The sequence below is a fragment of the Lipotes vexillifer genome, unplaced genomic scaffold (genome assembly GCF_000442215.2).
Source record: "Lipotes vexillifer unplaced genomic scaffold, Lipotes_vexillifer_v1.1 scaffold387, whole genome shotgun sequence".
In the NCBI taxonomy this organism is placed as follows: domain Eukaryota; kingdom Metazoa; phylum Chordata; class Mammalia; order Artiodactyla; family Lipotidae; genus Lipotes; species Lipotes vexillifer.
This window is the reverse complement of record NW_006795399.1, coordinates 3902199-3917946: the sequence shown is the minus strand read 5'-3', so window position 1 is coordinate 3917946 and position 15748 is coordinate 3902199. Positions and strand designations below refer to the sequence as shown.

General features: G+C 49.0%; 1 protein-coding gene across 2 annotated transcripts in view; it reads left to right on the top strand.

Moving 5' to 3' along the window:
• The first annotated feature begins 9778 nt into the window (after nucleotides 1-9778).
• IKZF4 (IKAROS family zinc finger 4) overlaps nucleotides 9779-15748 on the top strand; it is an 11514-nt gene continuing 5544 nt past the window's right edge. The window contains exons 1-4 of one of the 2 annotated variants that reach the window (XM_007467742.1): nucleotides 9942-10028; nucleotides 11781-11874; nucleotides 13314-13418; nucleotides 15037-15297. In XM_007467742.1, coding sequence (XP_007467804.1) covers nucleotides 9942-10028; nucleotides 11781-11874; nucleotides 13314-13418; nucleotides 15037-15297 — 547 coding nt within the window. Of the gene's footprint in view, nucleotides 9899-9941; nucleotides 10029-11780; nucleotides 11875-13313; nucleotides 13419-15036; nucleotides 15298-15748 lie in introns of those variants that run through there. The other variant, XM_007467743.1, reaches the window with a different exon arrangement.

The following is a 15748-nucleotide window of genomic DNA, read 5'->3' as shown; positions in this document are numbered from 1 at the left end:
TACCAAAAAAAAAAAAAAAAAAAAAAAAGAATAGTCAAGGAAAAATAAAAAGTTATTGTAGGGCAGGTATTTCTAGCCTCATTTCACTCAGTAGGAACAAATAGGAGTGTGGAACTCTGTGGGTATAGACAATGCCACAGGCAGAGGGACTCCATTTGTTGGTCTCTTGACCCTGCTGGAGAAAGCTCTGAATTCCAGGCTCTTTCATTTGCCTCCTTTTCTCAGAAGAGTTGGGGACTCTATTGGAAACAGAGAGACAGGTTCAAGGTCTTTCAGAGGAAAGCACCTAAGAAAGGGTAGTGCTGATATGAATGGCCTGGTCCCCCACAAGGGTCACTGACCTTGCAGACTCTGCTGGAATATGTATGCTGGTCTAATCCTTGAGCCAAGGAGCCCTGTTCCTACATTAAAGAGATTTAGTGAGAGTCTAGGTTGGCTTTTTCCTCAGGCCCATAATCTCTGAAAACAGACATGGGAGGGAGAGGATTATTTCTTTTCCCATCCATAGACCTGTGTTTGTAGTTCAAGGACTTAAGCCACTAAGAAGGAGACCCCAAAACTGTTCATTTCATCACCCAAGAAAGAAGGCAAGCAGAGGAGCCCCAGACCTTGCTATGCAAGATTTGATTTTGTGCTGTAGTAGAAAGAAGCCCAGACTCGTAACCTGAGTTCTATTTGTCCTACTTCTATCGCTAACCAGATAGGTGACTCTGGGCTTAGTTTAACTCTTCTGTTAAAAACCAAAAGATTGGAGCTCATCTCTCAACTCCATTCTAGCTCCAAGATTCTCTAGGTCCTGGAGCACCCCTGTCTCAGGCCCTCCAAATGAATAGAGGCTTACTAAATTGGATTGTCAGAGCAAGATTCGTTGTTAGCAGAGGAGCCTGAAAACATCTTCCTGGCCCAAACAACAGTGAGCTCTTTTGGGCATTAGGGACTTCTGGCCAGGACTGCCACCAAAGGCAATTGTTTCTGTCTCTTCCACCTTTTTGCCACCCTACCCCAATCAGAATAATTAATTGAGACTTCCATGTCATTTCAAACTTCACTTGAGATAGTAAACCCTGTTTTGGGCATCTTTGGCTTCAAAACCTATTATTATAAAACTCAAATTGAACTGCCCTGCTCTACTTTACCCACCCCTGCCAAAAGGTACAGCTGAACAGCAGTGACCTTGTGGAGCCTTTCTATAAACACAGGGCTTATATACTCAAGGGTACACCCAAAAACCCCAGAAAGTATCATCTCATGTGCATCACACCTGGTGCCTTAAACTGTTTAGTTTGGCCCTTTCCTTAGTCCTGAAATGAGACGTGGGAGGGGTGAGATTGTTTCTCCTCCCACCCATAAACCTTAGCCTTCTCTCTCTTCCGCAGTCTACGTGGGGAGGCCAGGGAAGCACAAAGAACAAGATGCATCCAACTGAGAGCTAAAAGGAGACAATGAGGTGATATGTTCCCACTGCCCAGGTGTTGTGTTTCCAGCTCTTACCCCTTCTTATTTTAGAGACTGGCCATTCCTAGGGTGACCTGGGAATTCATCCCTCCACACTGCTCCCCAAGCACTTGGATAACAAAGCTGAGCTGTCCTCATCTGTGTTATAAGTAAACAGGTCACTATCTACAACCTGGTGAAAATGAGTCAGATCTTTCTGCTGTAAATACAGACACATAAGCTGAGAAAAGGTTGGTGGGTTTCCTTCAGAGGGCACTAGGTTGACCCTAAAGATCACTTCAGAGCTGCAAATTGCTCAATGTTTAGGTCTGGTTCCTGGAAAGGGGCGTGTAGTCAGGTTGCAGACAATACCTAATTCCACCTCTTCTCTCAACCCTTTACCCTTTCCCCCTCCCCAGTTATTCAAAGTCCTGATAGAGAGCAGAGCCAGCTTTGTGATTCCAACATGTTTTTTGCTGAGATTTCATTCAGTTCAGGAAGGCACAGACAGGAGAGGATGATGCTTGGGTTTGGTCCACTTCTAGTACCTGCACTGCTCAATCCCAGGCAGGTCGGAAGATCTGTCTTGTTCATAATCACTGGGCAAATATCATATATTATTGCTTATATGTGGAATCTAAAAAAAGCTATAAATGGACTTATCTACAAAACAGAAACAGAGTTACAGATGTAGGAAATAAACTTATCGTTACCAGGGGAGGGGGGTAAGGGAGGGGAGGGATAAATTGGAAGATTGGGATTGACACATACACACCACTATATATAAAATAGATTACTAATAAGGACCTACTGTATAGCACAGGGAACTCTACTCAATACTCTGTAATGGCCTATATGGGCAAAAAAATCTAAAAAAGGGTGGGTATATGTATAACAGATTCACTTTGCTGTACACCTGAAACTAACACAACATTGTAAATCAACTATACCCCAGTAAAAAAATTTTTTTTAAATCACTGGGCTCCACCTCAGATCCCAGATCCTAAGAGAGACCAGAGAAAAAAATTTCCCCTCCTCCCTATTGCAACCAAAAGGATGGCATGGATCCTTGCCCCTCTCTCCACTTTCACCCTCTTTCCCAACAACATCCTCCTCACTACCTTTCCACCCACTAAGCCACATGGAGTGTGTTTTTTTTGTTTTGTTTTGTTTTGTTTTGCGGTACGCGGGCCTCTCACTGTTGCGGCCCCTCCCGCCGCGGAGCACAGGCTCCGGACGCACAGGCCCAGCAGCCATGGCCCACGGGCCCAGCCGCTCCGCGGCATGCGGGATCCTCCCAGACCAGGGCGCGAACCCGTGTCCCCTGCATCGGCAGGCGGACTCCCAACCACTGCGCCACCAGGGAGGCCCTGGAGTGTGTTTTAAATTCCAATTTTGGAGTTTCACTGGATCAAACAGGATTCTTTGGAGGATTTGAAGAGCTTTAATTACTTGTGATGTCCATATTCTTTCAGGCTTTCAGAGCCACTACATAGAGAAAACTTGACTTTCTGATATTTTTTTCACCAAAATTAGAGCTGTGGGAACATTTTTGTGGAGAAGGGGAGATGAGGGTGGTAGCTGATGCCTGACCTTGGAAGTCAGACCTTGGATTGGTCTCACCTGCTGCTTCTCAGGAAGTGTGGTGGGAAATCTGTCTGGAAGGGATACCCATTCCTACCCATTCCTGCCCATTCCTGTTTAAATGCGGTATCATGTTGATGGAAGAAAGCCAGGGCCATGGAGGATTCTTATTATGGTGCCAGGTGCATTCAAAAGAACAGGGAAGAAAGTCTTTGTCTCAGGTTACAATGACCAACCTTTCCTCCCTCCTCATAAAAATACTTCCTGTTGAATTGGGAGGCTGGCTGTTTCTAGTTGCTTTGTATTCAGCTCACTGAACTGAATTTACATTACATATGTGCCTACATCCATCCCTGAATGGTGTCTGTGTTGCTCTAAAGCCAGTTTCCTTTTGAGATCTTTGAACCAAAACCTGTCTTGTGTCACTAACTTCTTCCTCTTTATGCCTCCTCCCGCTGTGGTGCGTCTCCAGTTGGCACTGCCTAATTTGACCCAGTTCCTCTAAGGAGACACTAAGATCTGCCTGGCAGGCCAGGCAGGGGAAAAGGTTCTTTGAGGGGCAGGGAGTGGGAAGGTGGAGAGGGATATGCTGCCTGAAGACTTGAGCAAACAGTGGAGTACATCTCCTGATGTGCTCCTGGCTCTCAGAATACCAGGATTGGGAACAGCAGAATCTCAGTCCAGTCACTCCCAGAGCTACCAACTTGGCATTTAGACCAGTTGGAGACAGCTAAAGACTGATTTTGCCCAAGATGTGTCATGGAGCACCTGTTAAGAAAAATTAAGAAACAGAAGAGCTCAGTTTACTTCTAGGAACAAAGTCCAACTCAGAAAACAACTCCTTCAGACCCTTCTGGAAATTGTTTTGGGGCCATTTGGGCAGGTGTCCAAGAATGAGATGCACTTCCTGAGCCAGTACTCAGCATAGCTGAATGCTGTGCTTCAACTGTTCTGCTCACCTAGTGCTTGTCTAGCTCCCCGTTCATACACACACATGCGCGCGCGCGTGCGCACACACACACACACACACACAATCGCATTAGGATATTTCTCCCCACAGAGCCTGCTCAATTTGTTCTTACTTTTTTTTTTTTAATAAATACATTTACTTATTTATTTATTTTTGGCTGCGTTGGGTCTTCGTTGCTGCGTGCAGGCTTTCTCTAGTTGCAGTGACCGGGGGCTACTCTTCGTTGTGGTGTGTGGGCTTCTCATCGTGGCAGCTTCTCTTGTTGTGGAGCACGGGCTCTAGGTGCATGGGCTTCAGTAGTTGGGGCACACGGGCTCAGTAGTTGTGGCTCGCGGGTTCTAGAGCGCAGGCTCAGTAGTTGTGGCGCACAGGCTTAGTCGCTCCACGGCATGTGGGATCTTCCCAGACCAGGGATCAAACCCTTGTCCCCTGCATTGGCAGGTGGATTCTTAACCACTGTGCCACCAGGGAAGTCCCTGCTCTTACTTTTTAAGTAACAGACCCCACTCCCACGGGGATCACACCAAAGGAAAAGATGTTAGAACCAGGAAAAAGCAAGAAGATCCATGAAGGCCTTGAGTACCCTGGCTTTTGAAAGGAAGCACACCTCAGAGGGGCAGGAGACTTGGGTTCTTTTCCTTGTTCCAGGCTCACTATGAGCCCTGAGACAAGTCACTTAGCTGCTCTGAACCTCAGTTTCTCCAAGCAGAAAATGGGGAAAAACCTACTCACTCTTGCTTCTCCTGCATTGGGTTGTGGGGGGTGGGGGGGGAGTCACGTGTGGCATCTTGAGCTCTGCAAAATCCCAAAGGGCAATTATGGAGCTAATGATTAAGAAATGAAAGGGGCCCCATGAGTACCAGACCGCGTTCCCTCATATTTCCATCTCTGACCACCACAAATTCTATGGCTAGTTCCAGAGGGTATGAGTTCACTAACCACTGTGGACTTGGGCTCTTCTCATCATTGCCCCTAAGGGAACCTTCAAGGAACTGCGTCTTACTGTGGCTTGGTCTAGCAGTCTGGTCCCAAAGCTCAGTCCATCCCGGGGAGGATGTCAAGAAAAGAGGAGTTGAAAATAAACTTGGAGAATTATTTCTTCCACACCCAGGCGTCCTAGGTGAGACTAGAAATCTCTCTAATGAAATCTAGGGAGAGCTGCTTTGCGAAGTGAAGGAGAGCCCGTGTGTCAGGCTTTCTCATGAGACTTTTTAGAGTATGATGTCTCTCAGCACTAGACAAGAATGACTTGGAGTGTGGTGAGAGGGAGACAGGGTGATAGACACTTTTCCCCTGTGTGCCCTCCAGAGCCCCCATCCCCAGCTCTATCAATATAGTATTACCAGCAAACCAGATTTCCACCCATCTGCCTCAGTGAGATCCTTCAAATAGACCAAGAATCCGGGTGGCAGCTCAGGCTGTTCCCCCCGCCCCACTCTGGCTCCCCCAAATCTGCCCCTGGGGTATTTATTTTTCATAAGATGACTGGTGAAATCAATTTTGGATGTATGTAAATTTCTACCAAATAGAATGTTTTTTTCTCCTCCCACAGGCTCCTGAGATAATTCATTGCAACAAATTATCACTTTTAATTATCCTCAGTTCTTGATTGTTTAATACTCTACTGCCAATTACTGTTTGCCTTCCCTCAAATAGACTAACCTGCATTTTAAATTCAGGTTCCCACCCCAACTCCCCTTTTAAAAAAATAAACATAGCAAAGTAATTGACAAGAAGGGGGAAAACACTTAAAGGTTTAATTTGACTATTACACCTTCAGTAGAGGATTCCTCTCTGAACTTGAGGTGGGCTGCTCTCCTCTATCTTCTACTTTCCTGTCCCCCTCCCTCCTTCCACCCAAAAAAGTATCCCTTGAATGACTGAATCTAGCTTCTTCCTCCTGTTGCTACCCCATTCTTAACAAGGTTTAGAGCCTCTATGGGGTTGTTTCTTTGCCTCTTGAGAGCTGAGCTGTAAACTGTCTCCTTTCCTACACCATCAGCTCCACTTACAGGGAGAGGGTCTACTCTCCAAACAACACAATCAGGGACCAGTGTAGAATAAGACAGTGTTTCCACCTGAGAGACTGGGGAAGGCTGCAGAAGTTGGGGGTTGGAGGAGACCCTGGGGTTTGTAAGTCAGGGTACATCGTCTTTCTCTCCAGGACAAAGTATGAGGTTTTGCTTCTTTAGGATAGGGTCAGAGCACACTTAAGTGATCCTTTAGGGTTCTTGCTAACTCCAGAATGTTAGAGAGAAACCTACTCCCTTTCCAGATCTGGCTTCTAATAGTAGCTGTTTTCTCTTCCAACAGAATCTCTCTAAGATGGACATAGAAGACAGCAATGGCCGCTCCTATATGTCTGGTACGCCCTCTTGTGCATTGTTTGTAAGGGGCTGGGAGCAGATGCTCCCCTGTGGAGGAGAGTGGAGAGCCTGCAGCCTAGCACAGGACCTCTGAGTGCCCTGGTCACAGAGCTGTCACTCACTCTTGGTAGTGTGCATTTATTTTGATCATTTTCCATTCCCTATAAAGTGATTCTCTCCCCAGACATCTTGGAGGATAGGAGTAGGAGAAGGAAATAGGAGAGGAGTATGAGTGGAGACTATTAGAGAGAGGACTGATTTGAAACAAAGAGACAGAAGGAAGATAAGATTCCTTCTTCTATGCTTTGAGGTCACCAGCTAAACACAACACAACATCCTGTCCCAGCCAGCTAGAGAGCAGAGCCAGGTTTCAAACCTCAGAGGCCTGCAGGGGCCAGGTGTGTATGTAAAAGAGTGAACTGGCTTTGGATAATGAGCAGAAGAGAATGATGGGGACTGTCATGGACTGGAGAGCACATGTCCTACCTCAAGGAGCAGCAGCTCTGCAGGGTCCAACAGGCATTGCCATGTGGGAATGTGTATCCAGTATGGCCAAAACTTCTAGCTTTTCAAAAGAAATCAGAAATCAGGATTTTATATGAAATGTCTCCATTTAAAAATAATAACACCATATTTTAAAAAGTGTTCCATGGGGCAAGAAGCCAAATTTATCTATGGTCTGAATTCAGCCAGTGGGCCAAGAGCTTACACCTGTGAAGGAGAGGTAGAGAGCCCACTTCTCCCCCAATCCTTTCGGTGATCATAACGTCGTAGCTTTTTTTTTTTTTTTTTTTTTTTTCCTTGCGTTATGCGGGCCTCTCACTGTTGTGGCCTCTCCCATTTGTGGAGCACAGGCTCCGGACGCGCAGGCTCAGTGGCCATGGCTCATGGGCCCAGCCGCTCCGCGGCATGTGGGATCTTCCCGAAACGGGGCACGAACCCGCGTCTCCTGCATCGGCAGGCGGACTCTCAAGCACTGCGCCACCAGGGAAGCCCCGTCGTAGCTTTTTATACCTGCCAGATACTCTTACTGAGGCAGAAGAGATCACTGCTTGTAGTATGGGTGGCTTTTAGGGATATGAAAGTAATCAGGATCCTCTTAGAGTTTCACAAGATGAAAAGAAATGAGGAACTTCATCCGGCTCTCTCTCTGAGGGTGTAGGAAAGGGCCTAAGACAGAGTTTGTCTCTACGATGGAAGGAATCATTTTTTGGACCATTAGAATGTTAGGGCAGGAAATGATTGTAAGAGGTAAGGGAGCCAGAATTGGGTTTTGAGGTGATGCATATCCCCGTCAGTAATCCAGGCACCATTGTAGAAATGACCTATAGTTTATTTTTTTACCTTAAAGTGGGACCAATGGAGGAATTATGGGCATGCGCTAAGGGAGATAGCAAGATGGGTCAGACACACATATGAGAGTCATTGACAACACCTGCATAATGTCAAGGTAAGAAGTTGACTCTGACCCCTTTCTCATTTAAGGAGGGAAGGCGTTGGAATGGGTACAGGCATTTGATACCTGTTACATGCTGGACAGAGTAACAGGGATCAAGTGGACTGACTTAGTTGAAAGAGACTTTATTGGAACTAAAGTCATGGCCTTTCTGAGGAACCAGCCAATCCTCCTACCTCCTGCTCAGTTAAGCCTATTCAGAAAACCACTATTGAGGAACACCTGTTCTCAGGACCCTGCACTGGTGCTGGGAAACACTCAGATGGAGAAGTTCCTGCCCTAAGGCAGGCAAATGAGAAGCTAGGAAGCCGGCTGGGGAAATCCCATGGAGCTCTTTTCAGTCCTGTCTCTGGAGAATGTTGGATATTAGAGGAAAACTTCTGAAGGTGTTGGCTTCACTGTGCTATGAAACCAAGCTTTTCCCTGCTTTCAGCAGGGTGGCCCTTCCTACATAAGAAGAGTCCTCTGCACAGGATGGTTTTTGAATGAAAGTGGAGGCCAGAAACCCCTCATCTGTGTTTTGAGAATTCTGGATGTCAGCAGCTATTGTACCTCAGAGAGGGACAGGGGAAAATCAAGGCAGGGTTAACATAAGCACTGAAAAGCAGCCCCTGCAGGACTGGGCGTGGCTGAGACAGTTCACGGGAGGGGTGCCTGAGTGCCCCTCGTTGACCCTTCTCTCCCGGACTGATGTGGAAGCAGTGGGAAAGGCTGCAGTGCACACCCCTCCTAAAGTGTGTGGCGGCCCCCTCACAGTCATCACAGCTCTTCCGCCTCCACACCTGGGGGCCTTCACGTGCCTGGCCAGTTGATGAAGGGGGTGTATCTCTCCTGTTCTTCGAAGAAGTTTTCCCACCACACAGAACCTATTTCAGAAAATCCACCTTTTCTTCCCCTGTCTCTTTCTAAAGGTGCAGGTCATTCCCTCCTGGGGAAGAGAGGGAAGAAAGGAGGAATCCATTAATTTACCACACAGGTGCTCTCCCCACCCCCATTCCCTATCTTTCAAGGGAAACTGAGTTGCTCAAACGCAGCTCATGCAATTAACTGACTGAGCAGTGCTTGTCCCAAGTTTTCTGGGACTGAAATGTTTAAGGGAACCTTGGCAGAAAGGGATCCAGGGGTAGACAGCCCAAAGTTTCATGGCCCCTCCCACCCCCAAATTCTTGGAATCAGAAAATCTAGTCTTCCAAAGTAGGTCAGCACGTCAGTGAGCAGCTCCTCTGGAAGGGAAGGGAGCAGAGGCCTTGTCTTGATAGAGGGCGGATTCAGCCAGGGCTGTCGGCTGCTGGGGCCCCAGGGGCACAGGAGGGGAGGGGAGGTGGGGAGACTATACCAGTACTTTGCCTGGAATCTGAAAGGGCTCAGGGCCACAGAGCAACACGAGCCTGAGATCAGACTGTGCAGGGCCCTCTAGCTGCTGGGAAGGGGGAGGCTGTCAGTCCCCAGATCTGGAGAGCGACCTCCCTCCTGGAGGAGGAAGGAGAGGAGGGATACGAGAGCCTGAGTTCGGTGGGGGAGGGGCTCTCTGCCGATCTGAGAGCCTTGAAGCTGCCCGCTGTCCTGGGCCCCATGACCTCTGAGGCCTTGGCTTCCCCAGCTGGCAGAGGATTGGGCCTTCCCTGGGGGCCCCCCTTTCTCCCCCAACCCTGTGGGCCCATCCATCTCTCTCTCTCTTGCACACACTCTTGTCTCTCTCAGGCATTTGTTGTGCAGTTCCTCTTTGTCTGCTGGGCACGAGGGCAACGGCATCTGCCTCCCTCCCTGTGGACTCCCCAACCCCAGCCCTTCACTGGCTTGAGAAAGGGATGCTGTAGCCTAGCCCCCGTCACCACATACACATTCTCTCCAGCCCCCTCCCCAGGCACATCCAAGCTGTGCTGCTTCTCTCTCTCCCTCCCTCTCTCTCTCTCTCTCCCTCTCACACACACACACACACACACACACACACAGACACACGCTCACACACACACCCTGGGCTGAGCTCTTGCTGGCTGCAGCCGTGGGCCCCTGCTCACCGTGCCGCTGCCGCTGCCTGCGAAATGACGGCGGTTCCCCTCACTTCCAGGAATCCACGCTTCCTGGAAGGTGAGTGGCTGGGCTCACCCCTGCCTGCCACCGAGACGCAGACATGCACACACCACCCGCACTCCCTCGCCGTTTCCAAGGCGGCGGCCGCGTTTGCACCCCAGGGTCTCACCGGCAAGGGAAGGATAATGTAAGTTCAGGCAGAAGGTGGCTAGTGGAGGGGGGAAGGGGGGCGCTGGGGCTAGGGAGCCAATTCAGTAACAGCTCCCAAGCCTGAGGAGAGGGAGAGGACGGGGGCTGTGTGTGTAGAAGGGGAGGGGGCGTTCCTCCTTACACTTGCGGAGGATGGGAAATGGTGTTTGGTGTTGCTAAGCGAAGGCTGCGACTTGGACAGTGGGAGCTTGTGGTGACATCTTGATTAGGCCTTGGGGACAGATGTAGAGCTGCCTGGGGTGAAATGCCAATGCCGAGACGGGCTGGGGTGGGAATGGGCAATAGAAAGAATCGAGGTAAAGAGAAGCCCTGGCAGCAGATGCCTCAGCCTGGAACTGAGATCCGAGGGACTTCAGCCTCCTTCCCACAATAGAGCTGGGGATGGGCGTCTTTCTTTGCTCCTGACCCCACTCTTCCCTGCTAGCAGTCTAGCATCCTGCCCCCTGGAACCCATGGTCAAGAAGAGGAAGGCGGTTAGGATGAGGTCCCTTGCAGAGAAGTGTGGAGGCTCTCGAACCTCACGGCTCTTCCCTAGGTGGCCACTCTTTGAAGGGATGGAGGAAGGGCAGCAGGAGCGGAGGGCTGCACCCCCTCAACGTGGGAAACACATTTAGCTGGTGGGACGTTGCTCTGGTTCCTTTCTCTTCCTCCTGCTTTTATGCCCTTTGCCCACCTCCTGGTTCCTCTGATGTGAACCTCATGATTTGGCTTTGCCCTCTGGAGGTTCAGCCAATCTGTGATGACTTTGACCAAGAAAATTTCTCTGAGACCTGAGAGCAGCCCTAATTCTTGGCTTTGACAGTCTGGGATTTCTTGGGAGTCCCAGGCATTTGAAATTCCCTCACTGGGGTTTCTGGGGCTGAGAGAGGAACTGCTGAACTTCCTAAATCTGACTCTAGTTCTCTTCACCTTCCAGCTAAAACTCAAAATCCCTGGAGCCCCAAAAGGCTTTCTGACCCCTGAAATGGATTTATTTTATGTATTAGCCCCATAAAAGTAGACTTGAGCCTGTTTTGCCTCTTACCTTTATCCTAGGGAAGGCAACGGCATCAAAGAGCCCGTTGAACTACTGGTGTGACTCTGGAGGTAACTGCTCTTCCTCCTGTTCCCAGGCCTTAAGAGGGAGAGCCACAAAGGGTGTTTTTCCCTTAGTGTCCCTAGATATCCCTTTAAGGATATTTTCTCCATATATCAAGCCCCAGGCCCCAAGAGGCAGCCTCAGCCTGGTAGGCTGGGACCAGCAATGGATTTCCAGCAAGCTCTCTCATCCTTTTAGGGTCAAGGACTCAGCGCCAGGGCCCAGAGCCCTGTTCTTCCCCCATTACTAACATCCAGTGATTTAGGACAAGTCAGCACTAACATTTGAAAAGGAATGAGAAGATAACCTTTCAGCCCTTCTAACCTTAGCAAGTACTACTCTTAGTTGAAAGGACATATTTTAAAACTGGGTCTGAGTCTACAAGTCTCAACCCACAACTCTGAGATGCTCACTTCACGATATGTGTGTGGTCCTGATATAGGGCAACTTGTTTTAGATAACCATGGCTCATCCAAAGAGCCCCAGCTGGGGAACCTCAGTTTCAAGCCATAAGGCTTCTTCGATAGGTAGTGAACAAATTTCCTCAGGCTTTGATGGGATAGAGTGGGGGAAATGGGACTTTTAGTAGAGGATATGAATGGGAAATGGTCCCAAAGTCCTGAGTGGTTGTTTTCTTCCCACTGACCAAAGCTGGAGAGGGATCCCTCAGGAGGGTGTGTTCCGGATTTCTTGCCTCAGGCCCAAGACTCCAACCATTTTATAATGGAATCTTTATTTTGTGAAAGTAAGTATGTGCATAGCTGGGAAATTGGGTAAAATACTAATAGGTGGACTTTAGGGATGAATTTTAGGGTTTGTCTCTCTCTCTCTCTCTCTGTCTGTCTTCCATATTTAGGCCTGTGTGCACACATCTATGCATGTTCATGTTAGCAGATAATGTTGAAGGCTATGACTATGTTTCTCCCAGTAGGTATGTTCTCTTTATGTGTACCTACGTATATGGTATGTGTCCGTGTCTGTGTGTGTTTATCTACATGCTACATGTGTTTTATTTCACCTGTATATTTGTGCAGAAGATTGTGGGGAGGAGGGATTTTTTTTTAAAGATATGATTCGTATCTTCAGGTGTGTTATCTGATTTTTAAAAACATATATGACACTCTTAAAAAGCATTTTTACTAAGCAATTTGTGAACAAGTTAAAATGAATATATTGAGAATAAACTGATTATTTCATTGTCAAGGGAACATCAAGTAGTAAAGATGTGATTGGAATCATATCAGATGGAGGCTTTCTAGAGTGGCCACATTTTTGCTGATTTTAGAAAGTCGAATGGGCCCAGCTCTTCCCTACTGAAACAGTGACTCCCAATTAGCTATACAGGTGTTGGTTAAGGCATGGGTACTTACTGTTTGTGATCAGATTGGGGTTCCACCACTACTTGACCTTACACAAGTAACAGAGCCTTTTTTGTGTTCAGTTTCCTCATCTGTAAAATTAAGATAATATTGGCACCTACTTCACAGAGTTGTTGTGAAGATTAAATGAGATGATTCATTTAAAGTGCATAGAACAATTTCTGGCATGTAGTAAGTACTCAATTAATGTTAGCTGCTATTATGAATTCCCTGGCGGTTCTGTGGTTAAGACTCCGCACTTCCAATGCAGGGGGCGTGGGTTCACTCCCTGGTCAGGGAATCAAGATCCCACATGCCGTGCGGTGTGGCCATAAAATAAAAGAAAAAAATTTTAACTAAAATGTTAGCTACTATTATTATGATTATTATCATTATCATTAGATTCAGGGACAATTTCAGCTGCCCTTGCTGCAGATCCCGAACCTGGTGTCAGGGGCTCCGGAGAGGAACAGTAGGGAAGAACGTCTGTCCTGAACCACCTCCCTCCTGAGGCCCCATTTTCCTCTCCATCCCGGCCCGCCCAGCCCCAGCCCTGCTTCCTGTGGACGTCAGGCAATGATGCTCTTCCCCTCAGGCCTAGATGAAGGTAGGGTGGGCAAGGCGCAGCCACTGAGCTCGTGGAAGTCAGCACCGGGCACCCAGGCTGGCGAGGGCACAAGGTATGGTGCCAGGCATACAACACTGCCTTGTACATGGCTACGAGATAAATGTTTGTGAAACTTAACTGAACTTTGAAGAGATTAGGCAAAGGACAGTAAATGGCTCGCGCTGCAACTTCACCTCCCCTCTTGTTCTCTCCTCCAAGGTAGCGGGGACTCATCTCTGGAGAAGGAATTCCTCGGGGCCCCAGTGGGGCCCTCAGTGAGCAGCCCCAACAGCCAGCACTCTTCTCCGAGCCGCTCACTCAGTGGTAAGTGCAGCCTCCTGCCCTCCCTGGCGTTAGGTGCCCTCAGTTCGCCTTCCATGGCAGCCATTTCCCCATCGCTGCCCTCCTCTGGTTTCCGGCTCAGAGTCTCTAACAGGACTCAGGAGCTCAGTCTGGGGTTTCCCTGACTTCGGAGAGGAGAGTGAACGGTCACTGCCTAGTCTAGTGACTAGGGTGGAATTAAAAGAGGCACGGGTGGGATTAAGGTAAAGGCTCCAAAGAGGAATTCTGGAGCTGGAGAAATGAGTAGATAGAAATGGTCGTGAGCTGGAGTTAGGAAATAGAGATGAGAAGGATCCCCCCATTACCACCCCCCATTCTCCTGCCAGACAGGGTCCCCACGACCGCCCCTCCTCAGCTGGCCCTGGATCTGTGACATTCTCTAAATGGTTGGAATCGCCAGGAATGTAGGTCAGAGCTAGAGCCAAAGCTCTCTCCTCAATGGCTCCTCCCTTCTCCATCCCCCTCTCCAGATTTTTACGGAGGCGAGGAGAGGTGTTTGGTCCTATGGGGTGGGAGGATAGTGTGAACCATTTCTGTCTTCCAGCTTTGCTCTTTCTTTAGCCCGCCGTCTTGGTCTTCCTAGGACCATTTTCCCGCCACTGTTACTTGCTGGCTTCCTGCCCAGGGCCAAGCCAGACATCTTTCCTAATGACAAGAGAGTGGAGAAGAAAGCTCCCCTTAGCCTCCTCCTCTCCCCAGTAACTGAAGACATCCCATGTACCCCAACTTTTTTTCTCTTGAAACCTATTTTCCTGGTGGTTGGAATAGGAGGAAAAGGTTGTTTCAGGTCCCAGCAGGACCCCATATCACCACCCAGGATACTTAGGGGATTGGCTTCTTTCTTTCTTTTTTCTTAAATTTATTTATTTATTTATTTATTTTTGGCTGCGTTGGGTCTTTGTTGCTGCATGCAGGCTTTCTCTAGTTGTGGTGAGCAGGGGCCACTCTTCACTGCGGTGCGCAGGCTTCTCACTGTGGTGGCTTCTCTTGTTGCGGAGCACGGGCTCTAGGCGCAAGGGCTTCACTGGTTGTGGCGCACGGGCTTAGTTGCTCCGTGGCATGTGGGATCTTCCCGGACCGGGGCTCGAATCCGTGTCCCCTGCACTGGCAGGCGGATTCTTAACCACTGCACCACCAGGGAAGTCCCGAATTGGCTTATTTTATTTTATTTTATTTTATTTATTTATTTTTGGCTGTGTTGGGTCTTCATTGCTGCACACGGGCTTTCTCTAGTTGCAGCGAGCGGGGGCTTCTCATAGTGGTGGCTTCTCTTGTTGCAGAGCATTGGGTCTAGGCACGCGGGCTCAGTAGTTGTGGCTGCTGGGCTCTAGAGCACAGGCTCAGTAGTTGTGGCGCACAGGCTTAGTTGCTCCGTGGCATGTGGGATATTCCCGGACCAGGGCTCGAATCCGTGTCCCCTGCACCGGCAGGCGGATTCTTAACCACTGCGCCACCAGGGAAGTTCCGGATTGGCTTCTTTTAAAGCCTCAATGTCTTAGGGCTTGGAGACAGCCTTTCCGACTTTAGGAGGGCCTTTCTGGCCCACGAGCAGTTTCCCCCCTTTGCCTGTCTCTATCCTAAACACCCTCCCACCCTCCAGCCAACTCCATCAAGGTGGAGATGTACAGCGATGAGGAGTCGAGCAGACTGCTCGGGCCGGATGAGAGGCTCCTGGAAAAGGACGACAGTGTGATCGTGGAAGACTCGTTGTCGGAGCCCCTGGGCTACTGTGATGGAAGCGGGCCAGAGCCTCACTCCCCCGGTGGCATCCGGCTGCCCAATGGCAAGCTCAAATGTGACGTCTGTGGCATGGTCTGCATCGGACCCAACGTGCTCATGGTGCACAAGCGTAGCCACACGGGTGAGTACAGCAGGTGCCCCGAGGCAGAGGCCGTGCTGCGAGGCTATGCTGCAGTGGGGTAGCCTCAGGAAGGGAAGGGTCTCTCCCAGCACCATTTCTAGCTGATGAAAAAAGGTCTGGGGATGAAATTTGGACTCCCTCAACCTGTACTTCCTGGCACTTTCCTCAGCTGTTGTTACAAAGAAAAGCTGGTATTTGTCTCAGGAGGTGACGGAGGGGAAGGTGTAGTAGCCTCAAGAAGGGTCCTGTAGTCCAACAGGGTATTGTTTGGGCCCTTCTGTCTCATGATTTTTTTTTTTTTTCCGTGCTGCAAGGCATGTGGGATCTTAGTTCCCCGACCAGGGATGGAACCTTTGCTCCCTGCAGTGGAAGCGCTGAATCTTAACAACTGGACCACCGGGGAAGTCCCTGTCTCGTGATTTTTCTTTTTTTTTTTTTTTTTTTTTTTTTT